The sequence below is a fragment of the Triticum dicoccoides genome, chromosome 5B (genome assembly GCF_002162155.2).
Source record: "Triticum dicoccoides isolate Atlit2015 ecotype Zavitan chromosome 5B, WEW_v2.0, whole genome shotgun sequence".
Lineage (NCBI taxonomy): Eukaryota > Viridiplantae > Streptophyta > Magnoliopsida > Poales > Poaceae > Triticum > Triticum dicoccoides.
The window spans coordinates 649,405,684-649,424,151 of NC_041389.1; the positions used below are offsets into that span (position 1 = coordinate 649,405,684).

At 47.1% G+C, this 18,468-nt stretch overlaps 1 protein-coding gene across 1 annotated transcript; it reads right to left on the minus strand.

The window, feature by feature from the left end:
• Positions 1–13,345: 13,345 nt before the first annotated feature.
• LOC119310388 (hydroxyproline O-galactosyltransferase GALT6-like) lies at positions 13,346–16,986 on the minus strand. Its single transcript, XM_037586157.1, has 7 exons — positions 16,173–16,986; positions 15,817–16,046; positions 15,429–15,716; positions 15,207–15,335; positions 14,944–15,117; positions 14,326–14,433; positions 13,346–14,047 (listed from the first exon to the last, which is right to left on the minus strand). The coding sequence occupies exons 1-7, from the start codon at positions 16,984–16,986 to the stop codon at positions 13,841–13,843; spliced, it is 1,950 nt and encodes a 649-aa protein (XP_037442054.1). The 3' UTR covers positions 13,346–13,840.
• Positions 16,987–18,468: the final 1,482 nt, after the last annotated feature.

Consider the following 18,468-nt stretch of genomic DNA (forward strand, 5'->3'; position numbering starts at 1 on the left):
AGCCCACGGGACCCTCCGGGATAGGTGGCCCCACCCGATGGACCCCCGGGACCCTTCCGGTGGTCCCGGTACAATACCGGGTGACCCCGAAACTTTCCCGATGGCCGAAACATCACTTCCTATATATAATTCTTTACCTCTGGACCATTCCGGAACTCCCCGTGACGTCCGAGATCTCATCCGGGACTCCGAACAACTTTCGGTATGCTGCATACTCATATTCATACAACCCTAGCATCACCGAACCTTAAGTGTGTAGACCCTACGGGTTCGGGAGACATGCACACATGACCGAGACGGCTCTCCGGTCAATAACCAACAGTGGGATTTGGATACCCATGTTGGCTCCCACATACGCCTCGATGATCTCATCGGATGAACCACGATGTCGAGGATTCAAGCAACCCCGTATACTATTCCCTTTGTCAGACGGTATGTTACTTGCCCGAGACTCGATCGTCGGTATTCCAATACCTCATTCAGTCTCGTTACCGGCAAGTCACTTTACTCGTACAGTAATGCATGATCCCGTGACCAGACACTTGGTCACTTTGAGCTCATTATGATGATGCACTACCGAGTGGGCCCAATGATACCTCTCCGTTATACGGAGTGACAAATCAAAGTCTCGATCCGTGTCAACCCAACAGACACTTTCGGAGATACCTGTAGTGCACCTTTATAGTCACCCAGTTACGTTGTGACGTTTGGTACACCCAAAGCACTTCTACGATATCCGGGAGTTACACGATCTCATGGTCTAAGGAAAAGATACTCGACATTGGAAAATCTCTAGCAAAACGAACTACACGATCTTGTGCTATGCTTAGGATTGGGTCTTGTCCATCACATCATTCTCCTAATGATGTGATCCCGTTATCAATGACATCCAATGTCCATAGTCAGGAAACCATGACTATCTATTGACCAACGAGCTAGTCAACTAGAGGCTTACTAGGGACGTATTGTGGTCTATGTATTCACATGTGTATTACGATTTCCGGATAATACAATTATAGCATGAATAAAAGACAATTCTCATGAACAAGGAAATATAATAATAATCCTTTTATTATTGCCTCTAGGGCATATTTCCATCAGTCTCCCACTTGCACTAGAGTCAATAATCTAGTTACATTGTGATGAATCGAACACCCATAGAGTTCTGGTGTTGATCATGTTTTGCTCGCGGAAGAGGTTAGTCAACGAATCTGCGACATTCAGATCCGTATGTACTTTACAAATATCTATGTCTCCATCTTGAACATTTTGACGGATGGAGTTGAAACGACGCTTGATGTGCCTGGTCTTCTTGTGAAACCTGGGCTCCTTGGCAAGGGCAATAGCTCCAGTGTTGTCACAGAAGAGAGTGATTGGCCCCGACGCATTAGGTATGACTCCTAGGTCGGTGATGAACTCCTTCATCCATATTGCTTCATGCGCTGCCTCCGAGGCTGCCATGTACTCTGCTTCACATGTAGATCCCACCACGACGCTCTGCTTGCAACTGTACCAGCTTACTGCTCCACGATTCAACATATACACGTATCCGGTTTGTGACTTAGAGTCATCCAGATCTGTGTTGAAGCTAGCATCGACGTAACCCTTTACGACGAGCTCTTCGTCACCTCCATAAACGAGAAACATGTCCTTTGTCCTTTTCAGGTACTTCAGGATATTCTTGACCGCTGTCCAGTGTTCCCTGCCGGGATTACTTTGGTACCTTCCTACCAAACTTACGGCAAGGTTTACATCAGGCCTGGTACACAACATGGCATACATAATAGATCCTATGGCTGAAGCATAGGGGATGACACTCATCTCTTCTTTATCTTCTGCCGTGGTCAGGCATTGAGCCGAGCTCAATCTCACACCTTGCAATACAGGCAAGAACCCTTTCTTGGACTGATCCATTTTGAACTTCTTCAATATCTTATCACGGTATGTGCTTTGTGAAAGACCTATGAGGCGTCTCGATCTATCCCTATAGATCTTGATGCCTAATATGTAAGCAGCTTCTCCAAGGTCCTTCATTGAAAAACACTTATTCAAGTAGGCCTTAATGCTGTCCAAAAGTTTTATATCATTTCCCATCAAAAGTATGTCATCTACATATAATATGAGAAATGCTACAGAGCTCCCACTCACTTTCTTGTAAACGTAGGCTTCTCCGTAAGTCTGCATAAACCCAAACGCTTTGATCATCTCATCAAAGCGAATGTTCCAACTCCGAGATGCTTGCACCATCCCATAAATGGATCGCTGGAGCTTGCATACTTTGTTAGCATTCTTAGGACCAACAAAACCCTCCGGCTGCATCATATACAGTTCTTCCTTAAGATGGCCGTTAAGGAATGCCGTTTTGACGTCCATCTACCATATCTCATAATCATAGCATGCGGCAATTGCTAACATGATTCGGACGGACTTCAGCTTCGCTACGGGAGAGAAAGTCTCATCGTAGTCAACCCCTTGAACTTGCCGATAACCCTTAGCGACAAGTCGAGCTTTATAGATGGTAACATTACCATCCGCGTCCGTCTTCTTCTTAAAGATCCATTTGTTTTCTATCGCTCGCCGATCATCGGGCAAGTCTGTCAAAGTCCATACTTTGTTTTCATACATGGATTCTATTTTGGATTGCATGGCTTCAAGCCATTTGTTGGAATCTGGGCCCGCCATTGCTTCTTCATAGTTCGAAGGTTCACCGTTGTCTAACAACATGATTTCCAAGACAGGGTTGCCATACCACTCTGGTGTGGAACGTGTCCTTGTGGACCTACGAAGTTCAGTAGCAACTTGATCCGAAGTACCTTGATCATCATCATTAATTTCCTCTCCAGTCGGTGTAGGCATCACAGGAACATTTTCCTGAGCTGCACTACTTTCCGGTTCAAGAGGTAGTACTTCATCGAGTTCTACTTTCCTCCCACTTACTCATTTCGACAAAAACTCTTTTTCCAGAAAGGATCCGTTCTTGGCAACAAAGATCTTGCCTTTGGATCTAAGGTAGAAGGTATACCCAATGGTTTCCTTAGGGTATCCTATGAAGACGCATTTTTCCGACTTGGGTTCGAGCTTTTCAGGTTGAAGTTTCTTGACATAAGCATCGCATCCCCAAACTTTTAGAAACGACATCTTAGGTTTCTTCCCAAACCATAATTCATACGGTGTCGTCTCAATGGATTTAGACGGAGCCCTATTTAAAGTGAATGTAGTTGTCTCTAGAGCGTATCCCCAAAATGATAGCGGTAAATCGGTAAGAGACATCATAGATCGCACCATATCCAATAGAGTGCGATTACGATGTTCGGACACACCGTTACGCTGAGGTGTTCCAGGCGTTTTGAGTTGTGAAACGATTCCACATTTCCTTAAGTGCGTACCAAATTCGTGACTTAAATATTCTCCTCCACGATCTGATCGTAAGAACTTTATCTTTCGGTCACGTTGATTCTCTACCTCATTTTGAAATTCCTTGAACTTTTAAAAGGTCTCAGACTTGTGTTTCATCAAGTAGACATACCCATATCTACTCAAGTCATCAGTGAGAGTGAGAACATAACGATAACCTCTGCAAGCCTCAACGCTCATTGGACCGCACACATCGGTATGTATGATTTCCAATAAGTTGGTTGCTCGCTCCATTGTTCTGGAGAACGGAGTCTTGGTCATTTTGCCCATGAGGCATGGTTCGCATGTGTGAAATGATTCATAATCGAGAGACTCTAAAAGTCCATCAACGGAACTTCTTCATGCGCTTGACACCAATGTGACCAAGGCGGCAATGCCACAAGTATGTGGGACTATCATTATCAACTTTACATCTTTTGGTATTCACACTATGAATATGTGTAACATTACGTTCGAGATTCATTAAGAATAAACCATTGACCATCGGGGCATGACCATAAAACATATCTCTCATATAAATAGAAAAACCATTATTCTCGGATTTAAATGAGTAGCCATCTCGTATTAAACGAGATCCAGATACAATGTTCATGCTCAAACTTGGCACTAAATAACAATTATTGAGGTTTAAAACTAATCCAGTGGGTAAATGTAGAGGCAGCGTGCCGACGGCGATCACATCGACCTTGGAACCATTCCCGACGCACATTGTCACCTCGTCCTTCGCCAGTCTCTGCTTATTTCGCAGCTCCTGCTGTGAGTTACAAATATGAGCAATGGCACTGGTATAAAATACCCAGGAGTTACTACAAGTACTGGTAAGGTACACATCAATTACATGTATATCACATATACCTTTAGTGTTGCCGGCCTTCTTGTCCGCTAAGTATTTGGGGCAGTTCCGCTACCAGTGACCCTTCCCTTTGCAATAAAAGCACTCAGTCTCAGGCTTGGTTCCATTCTTTGGCTTCTTCCCGATAACTGGCTTACCGGGTGCGGCAACATCCTTGCCGTCCTTCTTGAAGTTCTTCTTACCCTTGCCCTTCTTGAACTTAGTGGTTTTATTGACCATCAACACTTGATGTTCCTTCTAGATTTCTACCTCTGCTGACTTCAGCATTGAAAATACTTCAGGAATAGTTTTCACCATCCCCTGCATATTGTAGTTCATCACAAAGCTCTTATAGCTCGGTGGGAGCGACTGAAGGATTCTGTCAATGACCGTCTCGTCCGGGAGGTTAATGTCCAGCTCGGACAGGCGGTTGTGCAACCCAGACATTTTGAGTATGTGCTCACTGACAGAACTATTTTCCTCCATCTTACAACTATAGAACTTGTCAGAGACTTCATATCTCTCGACCCGCGCGTGAGCTTGGAAAACCATTTTCAGCTCCTCGAACATCTCATATGCTCCGTGTTGCTCAAAACGCTTTTGGAGCCCCGGTTCTAAGCTGTAAAGCATGCCGCACTGAACGAGGGAGTAATCATCAGCACGTGACTGCCAAGCGTTCATAACATCTTGGTTCTCTGGGATGGGTGCTTCACCTAGCGGTCCTTCTAGGACATATGCTTTCTTGGCAGCTATGAGGATGATCCTCAGGTTCCGGACCCAGTCCGTATAGTTGTTGCCATCATCTTTCAGCTTGGTTTTCTCTAGGAACGCGTTGAAGTTCATGTTGACATGAGCGTTGGCCATTTGATCTACAAGACATTTTTGCAAAGATTTTAGACTAAGTTCATGATAATTAAGTTCATCTAATCAAATTATTTAATGAACTCCCACTCAGATTTGACATCCCTCTAGTCATCTAATTGTTACATGATCCGAGTCGACTAGGCCGTGTCCGATCATCACGTGAGACGGATTAGTCATCATCAGTGAACATCTCCATGTTGATCGTATCTTCCATACGACTCATGTTCGACCTTTCGGTCTCTGTGTTCCGAGGCCATGTCTGTACATGCTAGGCTCGTCAAGTTAACCTAAGTGTTTTTGCATGTGTAAAACTGTCTTACACTCGTTGTATGTGAACGTAGGAATCTATCACACCCAATCATCTCGTGGTGCTTCAAAACGACGAACTTTAGCAACGACGCACAGTTAGGGGGAACACTTTCTTGAAATTATTATGAGGGATCATCTTATTTACTACCGTCGTTCTAAGTAAACAAGATGCATAAACATAATAAACATCACATGCAATTAAATAGTAGTGACATGATATGGCCAATATCATATAGCTCCTTTGATCTCCATCTTTGGGGCTCCATGATCATCTTCGTCACCGGCATGACACCATGATCTCCATCATCATGGTCTCCATCATCGTGTCTCCATGAAGTTGCTCGCCAACTATTACTTCTACCAGGGGTGGACGCATGTTGAGTGCTGTGGGGGCAACTGCCCCCACTCGATTTTTCACGTACGCTATATCGATCCTCTGCCTAGCTTCGTGTGCCCCCGCTTGGCCCATTATGTTGCCCCCACTCAGCCCACTTTATTGTTTTTTCTACAAAGCCCATCATACCATAAATCTGTAGGAGCAGCCCACATCCGAGAAAGAACAACCTACGATCGCAAAACTCGACTTGATCGAACCCTTCGGTCCTACTTCACGCACGAGACGCAGGCATCCACGTTCTCCAAAAAAATGAATCCAAGACGCAGGAACCGCGCAACCGGTGGCTCGCCGCCAGCAATTAGCGTCAGCGACTTGCCTTTGTCTGGCCCTCGTGGCCTTGCAAGACGACGCTGCAGCACAGGCCGATCACCAGTTCTGCAATTCTCTCAATCTAATTGGCATCGAGGTAAGCTGTATGGGTCATCTAGGGTTTTCTTGTTTAATTTTTTTGTTTGCTTGCAATTTTTATATATGTTAAAAATCATGTTAGTCTGATCAATTTGTGTGTATAGATTTGCCAATTTAAGTGACTAGATCTATCCAAACAATTTTTGTACAACCTGCAAATTTTAATGTGCTACTTTTTACTTACAAGTAAAATTGTCTAGTCTGAATCGATACACTCAAATTTGATTTGGATCATCTGTTATACCTAGTTCCCAGAACACTTCATCTTCAGGTATGATGTTTGGCAATTCGAGGATTCATTTAAAGTTTTAGTTGATGGCACTTAAATGCGTAGGAAAGCTAATGGTGAGGTTTTTTCAAGAATTAACAACCTCGCTTGATTCGAACAAACTTCCTAGGGTCCATCCAAAAGTAAGAGGATTGTAGATTTGATGGTCTATAGACTTATAAAGCTATCACTTCTCAGCTATGAAGATTCTGGAGAATGCTCTACGTAAGAAAATCAATGATATTTTATAAACCATAACTATGTTAGCTTTGTAGAAAATGAATTCTTGAACAAAATTTCTAATTTAGTGTAAGTCAAATGTTTTCATGAGGTGAAGATCACCATGGGACAGAAGGAAATTAGTGTGCTAAAGCTCTTTTCTTTTGTAATACCGATATCCTTCAATGTTTTCATTCTACCCTGATTTGATTTTTCTCTCCCTTGCAGGTTATAGGTTATATTGTTAGAAAAATGTGTCAATGTCCCCTATAGCAACTTCAGAATAAGGTACTGACATATTCATGCAAGTCATTTTGCTTCACATCATTACTTTTATTTCACTTTACAATGAACTTGGTTATCGTGTGGAGAATGAACTAGTTATCTTGTGCCCATATTTTAGTTTATATGGGTGTTTGTCTTGTTGATTCATGAATATGGTCATGAATTATTGCCCCCTCTCAAGTTTTTTCCTGGGTCCGCCCCTGACTTCTACTACTATGGCTAACGGTTTAGCAATAAAGTAAAGTAATTACATGGCGTTAAATCATTGACACGCAGGTCATACAATAATTAAGACAACTCCTATGGCTCCTGCCGGTTGTCATACTCATCGACATGCAAGTCGTGATTCCTATTACAAGAACATGATCTCATACATCACAATATATCATTCATCATTCATCACAACTTTTGGCCATATCACATCACAAGGCAATTGCTGCAAAAACAAGTTAGACGTCCTCTAATTGTTGTTGCATCTTTTACGTGGCTGCAATAGGGTTCTAGTAAGAACGTTTTCTTACCTACGAATAACCACAACGTGATTTGTCAACTTCTATTTACCCTTCATAAGGACCCTTTTCATCGAATCCGCTCCAACTAAAGTGGGAGAGACAGACACCCGCTAGCCACCTTATGCAACTAGTGCATGTCAGTCGGTGGAACCTGTCTCACGTAAGCGTACGTGTAAGGTCAGTCCGGGCCGCTTCATCCCACAATACCGCTGAAGCAAAATAAGACTAGTAGTGGCAAGAAAGTTGACAACATCTACGCCCACAACAGATTTGTGGTCTACTCGTGCAATAGAGAACTACGCATAGACCTAGCTCATGATGCCACTGTTGGGGAACGTTGCATAAAATAAAAAAATTCCTACGTTCACCAAGATCCATCTATGAGTTCATCTAGCAACGAGAGAGGGGAGTGCATCTACATACCCTTGTAGATCGTCAGCGGAAGCGTTCAAGAGAACGGGGTTGAGGGAGTCGTACTCGTCGTGATCCAAATCACCGGAGATCCTAGCGCCGAACGGACGGCACCTCCGCGTTCAAAACACGTACGGTCAGCGTGACGTCTCCTCCTTCTTGATCCAGCAAGGGGGAAGGAGAGGTTGATGAAGATCCAGCAGCACGACGGCGTGGTGGTGGATGCAGCAGGGTTCCGGCAGAGCTTCGCCGAGCTTCTGCGAGAGGGAGAGGTGTAGCAGGGGAGAGGGAGGCACCAAGACTTCAGGGTGCGGCTGCCCTCCCTCCCCTCCTTTTATATAGGCCCCCTGGGGGGGCGTCGGCCCTGGAGATGGGATCTCCCAAGGGGGGGCGGCGGCCAGGGGGGTGGAGTGCCCCCCAAGGCAAGTGGAGGCGCCCCCCCACCCTAGGGTTTCCAACCCTAGGCGCAGGGGGGGCCCAAGGGGGGCGCACCAGCCCACCATGGGATGGTCCCCTCCCCACTTCAGCCCACGGGGCCCTCCGGGATAGGTGGCCCCACCCGATGGACCCCCAGGACCCTTCCGGTGGTCCCGGTACAATACCGGTGACCCCCAAAACTCTCCCGATGGCCGAAACATCACTTCCTATATATAATTCTTTACCTCCGGACCATTCTGGAACTCCTCGTGACGTCCGGGATCTCATCCGAGACTCCGAACAACTTTAGGTTTGCTGCATACTCATATCTCTACAACCCTAGCGTCACCGAACCTTAAGTGTGTAGACCCTACGGGTTCGGGAGACACGTAGACATGACCGAGATGGCTCTCCGGTCAATAACCAACAGCGGGATATGGATACCCATGTTGGCTCCCACGTGCTCCTCGATGATCTCATCGGATGAACCACGATGTCGAGGATTCAAGCACCCCGTATACAATTCCCTTTGTCAATCGGTATTTTACTTGCCCGAGATTCGATCGTCGGTATCCCAATACCTCGTTCAATCTCGTTACCGGCAAGTCACTTTACTCGTACTGTAATGCATGATCCCGTGACCAGACACTTGGTCACCTTGAGCTCATTATGATGATGCATTGCCGAGTGGGCCCAGAGATACCTCTCCGTCATACGGAGTGACAAATCCCAGTCTCGATCCGTGTCAACACAACAGACACTTTCCGAGATATCTGTAGTGCACCTTTATAGTCACCCAGCTACGTTGTGACGTTTGGTACACCCAAAGCACTCCTACGGTATCCGGGAGTTACACGATCTCATGGTCTAAGGAAAAGATACTTAACATTGGACAAGCTCTAGCAAAATGAACTACACGATCTTGTGCTATGCTTAGGATTGGGTCTTGTCCATCACATCATTCTCCTAATGATATGATCCTGTTATCAATGACATCCAATGTCCATAGTCAGGAAACCATGACTATCTGTTGATCAACGAGCTAGTCAACTAGAGGCTCACTAGGGACATATTGTGGTCTATGTATTCACATGTGTATTACGATTTCCGGATAATACAATTATAGCATGAATAAAAGACAATTATCATGAACAAGGAAATATATTAATAATCCTTTTGTTATTGCCTCTAGGGCATATTTCCAACACATATAACATCTACGCATAAAACCTAGGCTCGGATGCCACTATTGGGGAACGTAGTAATTTCAAAAAATTTCCTACGCACACGCAAGATCATGGTGATGCATAGCAACGAGAGGGGGAGTGTATCTTCATACCCTTGAAGATCGCTAAGCGGAAGCGTTTATCAACGTGGTTGATGTAGTCGTACGTCTTCATGATCCGACCGATCCAAGTACCGAACGCACGACACCTCCGAGTTCTGCACACGTTCAACTTTATGACGTCCTCGCCTTCTCGATCCAGCAAGACGGGCGAAGTAGTAGATGAGTTCCGGCAGCACGACGGCATGGTGATGGTGTTGGTGAAGAACAATCTCCGCAGGGCTTCGCCTAAGCACTACGGAAACTATGACTAAGGATAAACTAGAGGGGACGGGGTTGCCGGCACACGGCTTGGTATTTCTTTATCTCTCTTTGGTGCTAGCCCCGCCCCTCTATTTATATGTTGAGCCCTGGGGTCAAAATTTGGAGCAAAAGCCTACTCAAAGTCGTTTTTTCCCGAAAGGCAAGAGTCCCACTCGGACTCCAGGACCAAACGCCACAATCCTTGGCGTCTGGCCCAGACACCATGGGCCTCGGCGTCTGGCCCAGGGCTAGACGCCAGGGTCTCCGGCGTTTGGCCCCCTGGCCTCCGCAAAACTCCTTTTGCACCGACTTATAGCCCCGTGGGCCTGACCCCTTGGCCTAACCATATCATCCAATATATGAATCTTTACCTCCGGACTATTCCGGAGCTCCTCGTCATGTCCGTGATCTCATCCGGGACTCCGAACAACATTCGGTCACCAACATACATAACTCATATAATACTATGTCATCAACAAATGTTAAGCGTGCGGACCCTACGGGTTCGAGAACTATGTAGACATGACTGAGACATATCTCTGGTCAATAAGCAATAGCGGAACCTGGATGCCCATATTGGCTCCTACATATTCTATGAAGATCTTTATCGGTCAAACCACATAACAACATACGTTGTTCCCTTTGTCATCGATATGTTACTTGCCCGAGATTTGATCGTCGGTATCTCAATACCTAGTTCAATCTCGTTACCGACAAGTCTCTTTACTCGTTACGTAATGCATCATCCCGTAACTAACTCATTAGCTACATTACTTGCAAGGCTTATAGTGATGTGCATTACCGAGAGGGCCCAGAGATACCTCTCCGACAATCGGAGTGACAAATCCTAATCTCGAAATACGTCAACTCAACAAGTACCTTTGGAGACACCTGTAGAGCACCTTTATAATCACCCAGCTATGTTGTGACGTTTGGTAGCACTCAAAGTGTTCCTCCGGTAAGCGGGAGTTACATAATATCATAGTCATAGGAACATGTATAAGTCATGAAGAAAGCAATAGCAACATACTAAACGATCAAGTGGTAAGCTAACAGAATAGGTCAAGTCAATCACATCATTCTCCTAATGATGTGATCCCGTTAATCAAATGACAACTCATTTCTATGGTTAGGAAACTTAACCATCTTTGATTAACGAGCTAGTCAAGTAGAGGCATACTAGTGACACTATGTTTGTCTATGTATTCACACATGTATTATGTTTCCGGTTAAAACAATTCTAGCATGAATAATAAACATTTATCATGAAATAAGGAAATAAATAATAACTTTATTATTGCCTCTAGGGCATATTTCCTTCACCTGAAACATATGATCGTCATCCACATCTTCTCAAAAAATGCTCGCGCACTGGATTCATGGTGTCGGATCAAACATGATGAACTGATTCTCCTCGGATGTGTGTTCATTTGTCACCCGACGCTCCTCAATTTCAAGCCTATGCCTCCACCTCTTCATGGCGTCGCCTGCACTCTTGCGTACCATCCCACCTCATCATCTTCTCTTGGATCTTCTTCTCCCTCATCTCAAGCTTTTCTTACTTCCTCTTCTCCGTGTACTCATTCCTTGTCCTCATTGAGACACTAATCTTTCTTTTCATCACCTCCACCTCTCCTTATCTCTTGAGTTTCTCCTTTGTTACCTTCCTCTCGTCGGATGGATCCGTGACAGAGGCCGGAGTGGGACATCTAGGCACCCTTTCCTCTCCATCACCATCATCATCTTCACCATCGTCCATCTCATAAGAGGAATTGTGCACTCCAGTTTTTGGAGAGCCGTCTTCTACTTCACGTTGCCTTCCAAGAGATTTCAACAATGTAGGAGGCCAACACAATTTGCCCTTTGACATGGCCACTTCTTGTGCCTCTCTTGGGCTATATAATCCTAAAAGATACAAATGTTCAAATTGATGTGAATGCTCAATAAAATGCAAATGTGGCAATAAAAAATAACAAGATTTCTTACATATTGCTCAATGGTGACACTGCTAGGAGAAGCATGCTTAACTTTCTCCAAACAACCAACCCAACAATTGCACATCTTTTGAATCGCACCCCATCAATTTATGAGAGATTTGAGGGTACGTTTCTTTGGATGCCCAAGGTGATGTTTGAAATGCTCCTTGATGCGCTTCCAATACTTTGCACTTATTTGATCTTTTCTGGCAACCACATCGAGAGAGATCTTTTGTCACCCCCTCACAACAACAATATCATCACTCGCGGTGTAGCTTTTAGTCCGGATTGCTTTCTTCCTTGACAAGCTGGAGGGTTGGGATTGATCAAATTTTGTATATCGGTTGTCCGCATCCATTTGATCTATATGTGATGCGCCCACAACATCAAAATCATTTGTGCCACTGGACTCACCCATCATACTCTCGATAAACGATTCTTCCTTGATGGTCGATCCCCCCAGAATCACAAAATCCTCGCTAAATCACAAACATTGCACATTTGCCAACATTTTTCCACAATCATCTCGCATTCGATTGAACAAACTGGATACAAGCAAACTATCACTTTTTTTTATCTTCATCGTCGTTTCGCCCGCATCGGACTGGGAAGGCGCCCGAGTTTCACCCGCTGGTGGGATGAAAAGAGGAGGGGCTCGAGCGTTGTCCGGCGTCTTCTTATTATATTTCTTCATTGGTGGTTGTGCGACACAAACAGGGGAAGGCCAATGCATGCGGTCACATAGGGGTTGTCACCTCTAAGCCTGACTCATCACCGACAGGATGGACGAGGTATTTGCCTAGGTGGTGGTGAACCGCAGGCAAAGGCACAACGATCGTTGAAGTCATGGGATCGGCATAGGTGGCACTACGGCGAGGGAGGGGAGGTGGCAGCGCAGGCGGGACGAGCAGACGGGGAAATGTCACTCGCGCCAAACCATTTTTGAGATGTAATACGCCCTAAATACCCTCTCCCCAACTGCTAAATATGGCGGCTTGTATGCTCAATTGGAGCAGCCTCCAAAAAGTATGCCGGATGGCGACTTTGCTAGACCTCGTGGTTTTAGCCAGAATTGTCGTGCTGACGATTGTTATTGCGATCGGGCAGTTTTACGGCAACTCCATTCGAGTTGCTTGCTCTAGGTCATCTAACCTGTGTGAGCTGTCAAATTCAATATTGGCTGACTTGAAGTTGGTAACTCACTAACTCTCTATGAGTCGTCAAATTTCAGATAAGGACGTGCTACAGTGCATACCTGCGGATGGTACAGGATGACCAGGAGAGCTATTGCAGTGTTGAACAGGTCGTGTACAGTAAAAATGATCTGGATCACTCAATTTAGATCCGGCGGTTCAGAGTGATCCAAGTTACCTGTGAACTTGGCCACACAAAGTCAGCCAAACCGAGGCCGTGCTAGACTAGTGCCGACAGAAAACAGTGCCATGTTCATCGGCAGAGACAGATACTGCAGCACAACAACGTGCAAGTCCTACAATGACAGGCCCATGTGCGGGCCGAATTCATGGCAAAGACAATGACTGAAACTAATTGGTGTAAACTCGCAAGATTGCTCTTCTGTGCCTGATGGGTTGTTCACGACCATTAACCGCAATCAGCCACTCAAAAAGTAATAGTATCAATTCATCTAAGCTTTTCTACCATTGACATTTACAGCTGAAGTCCTTGAGCAGTCAGAAATTCTATATATATGGGGGTAAAGAAGAGCACCACAAGCTGCTGAGCCAGAAGAGTCCCTACAAGCTGCCTGTTCGTTCATTCCCTCGGTCGCTTCCAGCTGAAACCCGGCCCGGTCATCTCTTAACAAAATGTAAAATTTGCCACCACAAATTTCCTTCAATGTCGGGCTCGGGGCCATCAGCAGCAGACATGGATGATCAGTAACACCAAAAAGGGGTCAGGCGCCACCGGTTCCCTCATCGCTATCTCATGTTGCAGCACCATGGTCTCCCAGCCTGCAGCTTGTCCCACAAACACAGCATCTGCCTCGGTGATTGGTAATGCGCGGTGTAGTAGTCGTCGATGCATCCGAACTGACAGAACTTGACGCTGTGCACGTATTCGACGGGCCTGGTGTGGTTGAAACGCCCCACCCACATTCCCATGCTCACGTCTTCCATTTTGAAGAGCTGCACAGCAAGCAAAATGTGAATTAGTCATCTTCTTTTTATTACCAGAAGAAACGAACTCGTGGTCTGTCCACGTTTTTATGTTCAGATTCTCTTCTTTCCAACCCGGTTCAAGTTATCTTGTGCATGGAAATCTGCACAGTTTTTTAATATGGTTTTACGGCTGTTCCACTGGGAGCACAAACATAATCTGGTGAAATTCTGGTTCATTCTGGTGGTATGCAAATTGTTGACTAATTTCTGTAGCATGCGGGCCAGAAGCATTTGTCTGAACTTACCCTTAATTTATGATCTGTAAATTCTGAAACAATAGAATCTGCGATATCAGCAGATATAACATATCCAGGACCATTTGCATATGTTGGATAATCCTCTTCTGGCCACTCCTGTCAAGTAGAGTACAATAGAAAAGCAGAGATAAGAAATATGTGCATTTACTGCGGACACCGTACACTGCTTTTGGTTAATGGGGTAACTTGATTGGAACTTAAAGTGGAAAAGCATAATAGACGTGTCTAGTATTCAGATAGTACTACCTGTTGAAATTCAGAGTAATTACCTACTGGAAAATATGAAATTATGACAGGAAGTCTGAGGCAGCACACACTAACTTTGAGAGTAAAGTTGTGCATTCTTCCTACAGATTTATTCAGGCTCTAGCAAGCAACAAAGCAAACTGTCCTACTGGAAGGAACTAATGACTGCATCTTTTATAGCAACTTTGGCTCATACATAAATTACAGCAAGGGGCAAGTACGAGAACTCATCTATTTTAAATAAGAACAGAAAGTTAAATAACTTCTGGACTGTTTGCTACAGCAATGTAGAGAAGCACTAACTTAATAAACCGATGAAAAAAAAGGACAATCATTATGAAATCAACTCTTCAAGTTTACCTCGTAAGTAACAGCCCATTTCCCAATGCGCAATGGATTGTGGCGATAATTCATGTTCCCTATATAAAGACTTCTACCGGTCGGTATTTTCTTAACTTCAGCCATTACTGCATCAAGTCTAACAAAAGTATCATCATCACATTTCATTATATATTTCGCAGAGACGGCACGGACCTGAGAGAAAAAGGGTTCATTGGTGGCAAATAGTCAATACAGAGACTTAATTAGCAAATTTGAAAATGGGTACTAGCTCTTACACATACCCCATATTCGCATATGGCAACCGTCTTCAGAACAACCAGATCATAGCTGTCCATGAATGGCACAATGACAATGTCCCCAAAAAATTCTGCTTCCTTTTTCAACTCAAGATTCACTTCCTTTCTGGCATGCTGCAGATAAGGTAATTGAAAAGCTCAAGCCCATAGATAGTGGAGTACACAGGTAGGAATTACTAAGCCATAGATTGAGTCAACAAAAATTACCAGCGCAACAAAAAATCGAGCGACGACATTCGAAGTCTTCTGAGCAGCAGACATCCATGTCTTGCGAGCAGCCATACGCTCTGCAAAATGGTTGCCTGCTGACAGGATGCCGATGAATATCTCGGCTGGTTCTTCTGGCAGGGGAGGGGCCTGCCAAGCTGGAAACATCTCAAGGTGTTTCTGCGGTGCAAAGCTAGGATGTGTAGTGGGCAAAGTCCCCGCAAACACTGATTGCACATCAAGGTCCCCATTCAATGATAGGCCAGTAGCATCCTCAAGCCCAAACCCCTGCAAACACCACCAGAGACAAAAGTTAGCCGCAGTGCCCCACCATTTTAACATCTAATTATGCTTCTCGTATCTTGATGCGCAGAGAGTTGACACTTACGATGCGGTACGGGAATGACGTCACATGCCGGCCATCAACATTCACATGATATCCCTCCAATCCAGCGGTGAGAGTAAGAACAAAGAGGCGGTCCTCCACAAATGGGTATGGCCAAGAACTAGAAACCTTCTTGGTGCGGCCAATGAGGTGATTCAACCACCATGTGGTCTTGGACTCGTTGGACTGATCTTCGTCCTGAATCCACTTCTCACACTTGACCATCCCATCCACTGAACAACAATTCAATCAATTTTATCTATCTATCGTACAGCCAAAACAATCAATAACAGAGTAGCTAAACAGTACTAGTATGATCAGTCAGGCAACAAACAAAGAGAAAACAGGGTGTAGCATACCAGTCTCCTCGTCGGCACGGGACATCCAGCCCTCGCATCGGATCGAGGTGCCCCACTGCATGCGGTAGCAGGTGTTCTGCTCGATGATGGGCTTGCCGCTCCAGTCGCCGCGGAGGCGGGGGTTGAAGTGGAGGATCCTGGGCGGGTCCTCGCCGTCCACGGTCTTAAGCCCCTGCAGCTCCATCATGAACTGGGAGACCATGAGCGGCTCCTCCCCCTCCCTGAGCTGCGCGATCTTGGGGTCCCGCTCGGGGTGCGCGGCGTACGGCGTGGCGGCGACGGTGATGTAGGACCCCAGCGTGAGCCCGCAGGGGAGCTCCACGGTCCGGCCCCGGGCCCGGAACTCGTCGCCGGCGAGCACGATGGAGTGCGGGCACTTGGCCCTGTCCTCGTCGTCCAGCGGGTCCGGCAGGGAGGCGCCCCCGAGGGCGTAGAGGTCGGCGAAGACGCGGGCCCCGGCGGCGGCGGCCTCGGCGGCGGCCTTGCGCAGCGAGCCGCCGGCGCGGGAGGAGTTGAGGCGGCCGAGGTCGAGCCCGGAGACGATCCCCGACGGCGCCGCCTCGAGGGCCTCGCGGTGCGCGCGCACGGAGGGCCGCGCCGGCGCGCCCCGCCCGCCCGCCGCGTCGTCGCCGTCGACGTGCAGGTGGCGCGCCCCCGCCCCCGCGGCGCCGGGCAGGGGCAGGGAGGGCGGCGAGGCGAGGAGCACCTGGAAGAGCGCGTAGGCGAGGAGGAAGAGGGCCGCGAAGGCCTGGAGCGCGCGGCGGCGGGAGGACGCTGACGCGCCGGCCGCCATCCCCGCCGGTGGCCTCCGCATTGCGCCCGCAAACCCTAACCCTAGGGGGGGGGAGCAGGCAGGGGGGGCGGCCGGAGCAGAGAGGGGCGCAACGCAACGCGGCGCGGCCCACGGAGGGGTGATGGATGGAAAGGGGACGGGAAAGCCGAGGCCGCGGGACGGGCGTGGTACGTGTCCGCCGCGTTGTTCTGAAGAGATGATCGACGGTTTCCGCCTCGTTCAAACCGATGCAGGGCGCATTATTCTAGCGCTAGTTTATTGTGAAAAGCAGCGCGCCTAATTTACTCCGTTGCGCGCACACAGTGGGTTCGGCAGGCGGGGGGAGGGTTGCGTTGCCTGGGCTGGGCGCACGGTGGATCGGCCTGCTGCCGTGCCGTGTACGTGGGGGCGCTGGTGTGCGTGGCGCTGTGGACTGAGTGTGTGGACGACGAGGGGTGAACGTACGCGTGGGGTAAAGCGGCGCGCGCCGGCGCTGGGGTGGGGGTGGGCTTGGAGCGGGCGAAGCATCCCTTGCGGTTGGGTTGACCGGTGCTCACCTGGGTCGGCCGTTGAACATTCGCTGCTAGTAAATCCAAACGGAATGATTCCATGGAGCGATACGGTCCCGGAAGGTTTACATCTTGTTGCACGGGGGTGGACGGCCGGCCGTTTCTATGTGCGCCCCCCGTCTTTGTTTGGATTTGTCCGTTTGATTTGAGAAACCTAACGAGGGAACGTTCTCTGATTGGTCTTGACGAGCGAACGGCACGGCATGGCATGAATGTGGTGCGAGGAGGGAGATGGCACCGTCGAGGCGTCGGTGCCTCTTTTTTTTTTTGACTTGCTACCGGCAAAAGAAGCGGTTCGAGGGGGAATGGAATGAGGCGCTGATGGTGAGCACGGCGAGGGTGGAGGAACATTGCCTCGGGTCAGTGTTTGTGTTGTGGTGTCTATGGTGTGCATTGGCTTGTATGGTTGATGTTGCTTTATATGTAAAGCGGGGCCAAAGCTTTTCCGGTAGTGGAAGATTAGAGCTGTTGTGAATGTCTCATCTTTACGTTCATCCTTACCATTGCACCACTCGCGGATCATTGCACATGACTGCCTTTGTGTCTGTCATGCTCGAGTGTCGTCCTCATGGTTGGCGGCAGATCTCCATCCATGAGATAAGACGAATTTTACGACGAGATGTCAAAACCCTCTTGAAAGGATCGGTATAGTCGACTAGACGAGGTGAATAGGAGACTACAAATTGTAAGCTTAATTGCCAACTTTAGGAATATGCGGGTAAAGCAGGTTCTCTAGAATGTGGTGCCAGGAGGAGAGTGTTAGAAAGATGGCGTCGTCGAGGTGTTGATGCCTTGACTTGCTATGAGCAAAAAAGGTGGTGTTGGTGTGAGGGAATGAGGCGTTGATGGTGAGTACAATGAGGGTGGACGAACATTGTTGATAGAGCGAGGGATGGTCCGGAGGAGGTGGCAGTTGTTAGGGCATGTCTCTCTCTAAGTAGTTTTGGTGATTGAT